Source organism: Arachis hypogaea, chromosome 10 (genome assembly GCF_003086295.3).
Source record: "Arachis hypogaea cultivar Tifrunner chromosome 10, arahy.Tifrunner.gnm2.J5K5, whole genome shotgun sequence".
Taxonomy (NCBI): domain Eukaryota; kingdom Viridiplantae; phylum Streptophyta; class Magnoliopsida; order Fabales; family Fabaceae; genus Arachis; species Arachis hypogaea.
The window spans coordinates 110,858,576-110,863,333 of NC_092045.1; the positions used below are offsets into that span (position 1 = coordinate 110,858,576).

Here is a 4,758-nt window from a genome sequence, read left to right on the forward strand (position 1 = left end):
ATACAAAAAATAAAAAATATTAATTTTTATATTTTTATTTTTTATGTCATATTTTTAGTATCTTATTTTATTCTGTTTTTAAAATCAAATATAAGTCTATATACACTATTTCGGTCATATTATTATTACTACAACTGGGATTGATTACTTTGTAAACAGATTCATTTTGCTGTCAACAATTAGCACTGGTTCTTAGTTCTTATGAGTCATAAGAAATCACACTAGCTAGCTGGAGAATTTTTTTAAGTCTACATGGAACCAATCATTGTTCCTTCCATACTGTGACAAGGGAAAATGGGAAATATATACAGACAAATGAAACAATAAAATAAAATGAAAATTTAACATATTTTCTTATACAAGAGTCATAAATTTTTTGCATAAATATTTTTATATATTTATTTTATGTTATTTTTTAGAGATAAAGACGAATTGAATTCTAGATACCTTGTCAAAAAAATTCTGATACTGCTCATAAAATAATATATTTTAAAAATTTAATAGATAGTGTTTCATAAATGTGTATACATCTAACTTTTTCATATACATGACAGGAGAGAAAATATAAAGAAAACTAAAAATTGACCCTTACTTTTAATTTACAGCAAGTGTAGTCATCCAATAGATGCATGCTTTCAAACTTTTTAAAAACATTGTAATAGTTTATAACTACCCAAAATAAATAACATGAAAACAAAATTGAAATAACTTTTGGTGAACATATCTAAATAATTTTTCTCAAAATTCACAAACATCATCATATATATACATAAACCGCCAAAAGCTGTTATGATTTATATATATTATTAACACTGGATCACATGCATATCTTCATTACATTCACATACACTAACTAATTCACACTGTGACTCCAAGAAGCTAAGGATTAAAAAACAAAAAAATTCCGGTGTATAAATATTCCACGTTAACAGAAAAGATATAGATGAATGTTATTCAACTATTTCTAAAGTAACATGTAAATTATTTTTTCTGATGTGTCACATTCTAATTCGATGTTTATTTACAATTTAATCTGATAACTACATTAATAAATATTTTCATATTGAATTTATGTTCTTAAAAATATAGAGACAACTCAACTGTTACTCGAAAACTCTCAGTTATCCAATAAGCTAAGGATATACGTGTTTGTCAAGAAGGAGTGTTACTCAAATGTGAACATGTCATGCTCTTATCATAGCTTGTCTCGTGAACCTACAGCCCCCAACAAACTCCACAGTCCACACACACCCTTTTGGCATTTTTGACACCAACAACAAGTGCATATAATTGAGTAGAGTGCATTATTATTTATTTGGAACAACAATCACCTAGTTTTGCCTTCACGAACTAACAAACCTTAAGAATAGGAGAATAATAATGTCTTGGTTCCTTGTAATTCTGTTCCTCACTCTCACATTTGGTGCTCTCTCTTCAGAGACTACCCATCATGAAAAGAGGCTTCCTTCTTCTTCTGCTCCTGCTGTTGTTGTTGTTGGAACTGTTTTTTGTGACAAATGTCTTCAACATAGTTTCTCCTTTGGAAGCTATTTCATTTCAGGTCCTTTTTTTGTAACCACTAATTTTTTTTAAATTTTTTGTCTATGATTATATAGGATTATCTACCGTTAAATAAAGTTACTAATTCTTTTCAGCTCAACCATATTTGGGTTTTTTAGTTTGTGAATATTCAAACAAAATAGTCTTTAAAGATGATAATTGAGAATCGTTAGATAATAATTTAATTAATTATGTCAAATGAATAATCATCTTTGTAGTTTGAATATGATGGTTCAATTTTCTTAACTAATTAAATTGTGTGTTCAGGTGCATCAGTTGGTGTGGAATGCAAAGATGGAAGCAAATCAAAGAAACCAAGATTCAAGAAAGAAGTAAAGACAAACAAGGATGGTGAGTTCAAAGTGGAGCTACCTTTCAAAGTGAGTAAACATGTGAAGAGAATCAACGGATGCACCTTTGAATTGATTAGTAGCAATAACCCTAATTGTGCCATGGCCTCAATTTCCACCACTTCTTCAATAACCCTCAAAACAAGAAACCAAGAAGAACACATCTTCTCAGCTGGGTTTCTCTCATTCAAGCCCACAAAAAAGCCCAAACTTTGCAACCAAAGCCCAACAACAGCAACAGTTCAAGAATCTAAAGATTCTGTTTATGTGGAAAAAAGATTCCCTCCAAGTATAGACCCATCATTCCCACCACCACTTCAAGATCCACCATCACCACCTACACTTCTTCCTCCTCTTTTGCCATTACTCCCTCCAATTATTCCACCATTAACACCTCCAATTAAAGAGGATAAAAGGGTTAAACCATCTCAAGTCTCTCTTTTTCCACCCCTTATACCACCATTGGTACCAAACCCATTTCAACCACCACCGTTGATTCCAAACCCATTTCAACCACCACCTCTAATTCCAAACCCATTTCAGCCACCAAGCCCACCACTCATACCAAACCCATTTCAACCACCACCAAGCCCAACACCACTTATACCTAACCCATTTCAGCCACCCCCAAGCCCAAGACCACTAATACCTAACCCATTTCAGCCACCTCCAAGCCCACCACCGTTTCTCCCTAACCCATTTCAGCCACCACCAAGCCCACCATCACCACTATTTCCAAACCCATTTCAGCCCACACCATCACCACCAAGGCCACCATCACCTTTGTTTCCTTTTCCACCTATTCCCGGTTTGACTCCGTCGCCGCCGCCGCCGTCTCCGCCCCCACCAACTTTTCCATTTCCTTTCCCTCCATTGTTCCCACCACCTCATACCCCTGGCTCACCCCCTGTGAGGAATCTCTCCCCTTGATTACATAAAACCATGATTTTAAATTGCGGCGGTTTGGCCACAATTTAAAACCATTATTAGAGTATATCAATGCACAATTATCCAATATATGGTTTCTTCCAACCTTTTACTTTCTTTTTGTGAATCATGTAGTAATACTGTATAATTATCAGCTAAATATGAGGATGTATGTACTTGAGAAAAAAAAGTTGATATGATAATTAATGACACATCATTGTTATGCTAGTAAGTAGTAATATGTATACGGATATATCGCTTCAATCTTCTCATTTTTTACTTTCTTAGAATATATGCATTTGCATCCTTTAATTCTTCTACCATTGAATACTTTTCTGATTGAGTTGTGACTTGTGAGTGAATATTCAGAGAATCAGATAAGTACAACTTCATTTTTTACATTGTTGATCAAGATTAGACAAGTCCATTTTATCCGGTTCTCTATTTTTTTTTTTTCTATTGGATCCTGCAATTGCGTTGGCGAAGGGGCTGGTATGATTGCCATCCTTTTGGTAGAGACACTTTTCTTGGCTATTTCTTCCCGTCTGATTTGGAATGTTTTTTGGAGTAAGAAAAATTTAATTATAAACTGGGCTTTAATGATGGACCAAAATATAGAAGTTTAAATAAATGTTAAATGAGTGTCCAAAATCCAAAATGTTCATGATAAAAGAAGTATCAACAAACCAAATTGGATTAGTCTAGTAGTTAACTCGCTAGTCCGCTTAAATAAGTGTCATCTTGGAAGTTCAAATCTCGTCTTATACATGCAGTAATCCATAGAGCTCCTAACGCAACTGAGGCTTTGGTTGAGTGGCTATATGTGACGACCTCTTAAAAAAAAGAGCTCCTAGCAGAGGCTTTGGTCGGAAATGGATCCTCTCAATTAAGGCTGCATAAGGATTGGATCGGATCGGATATAGCCTAAAATTCTATCCGATTTGCACTGCGCTCATCGGATCGGATCGGATACAATATCCGCAATTTTTCAAGCCGAATTCGATCCGATCCGCAAGTATGCGGATCAGATATCGAGTATATCTGCATAATTCAAGAAAAAATGTTTCCAAATTCTATTTGACTATTTTTACAAAAAAAATCATTTTTCACCCGTTTAAGCATACTTAATTCTAAAATATTATCAATAAAACTTCTTTTGAATAACAAAAAAAATAATAACACAAGATTTAAGTTTAATTATTCTAAGGCAAAGTACAATATAAAAAATAAAAAACAAGATATCATAAAATTCATAAAACAACACACTAAAATTCATATCACATTATGGTTTATTTTCTTAGACTATGCTATTTATATGTGATGTGCGGATATGCGGATTTGCGGATCGGATCCGCGGATATCACTGCCAAATCCGCAATCCGATCCTATTATAGTGCGGATCAGATCCGATCCAATAGCTCTACGGATCGGATAATATCTGCAAAATTCGGATCGGGTGCGGATATGCAGATATTATCCGATCCATGTGCAGCCCTACTCTCAATTTTTTGTTTCATTTAAGAAGATAAAGTGATCTCTCACCATATATTTTATAAGTGGGACAAAAAAATATGAAAGAGAAAACATTAAAGAATTATATATCACACTTTACTTTTTCAATTGAAAAAAAATTAAGAGGATCCATTCCTCTTAACAACTGCACCAATGGCATCTAAGGGTGTTCATGGATCGGATAAAACCGGGTTTGATGTGATCCAGATCCGACCCGAAATATATACCAGCCATATTTGTTAGACCCGAACCCGGTCCTAAACCCGATGAAACTTACACATTTTCGGGCCACGATTATACCGGGTGAAAATCGAGCCGTTAACATTACCTTCTTGTAAGCTAACATGTGAAAATATCAAAATTTTCAAGATTCTAATCATTATTTGACATGGTAAAATTTACTTAGAAA

At 33.9% G+C, this 4,758-nt stretch overlaps 1 protein-coding gene across 1 annotated transcript; it reads left to right on the forward strand.

Annotated features, from left to right (window-relative positions):
• Positions 1-1,126: 1,126 nt before the first annotated feature.
• Positions 1,127-3,069, forward strand: LOC112716556 (uncharacterized). Its single transcript, XM_025768478.2, has 2 exons — positions 1,127-1,561; positions 1,828-3,069. The coding sequence occupies exons 1-2, from the start codon at positions 1,381-1,383 to the stop codon at positions 2,838-2,840; spliced, it is 1,194 nt and encodes a 397-aa protein (XP_025624263.1). The 5' UTR covers positions 1,127-1,380; the 3' UTR covers positions 2,841-3,069.
• The last annotated feature ends 1,689 nt before the right edge of the window (positions 3,070-4,758 follow it).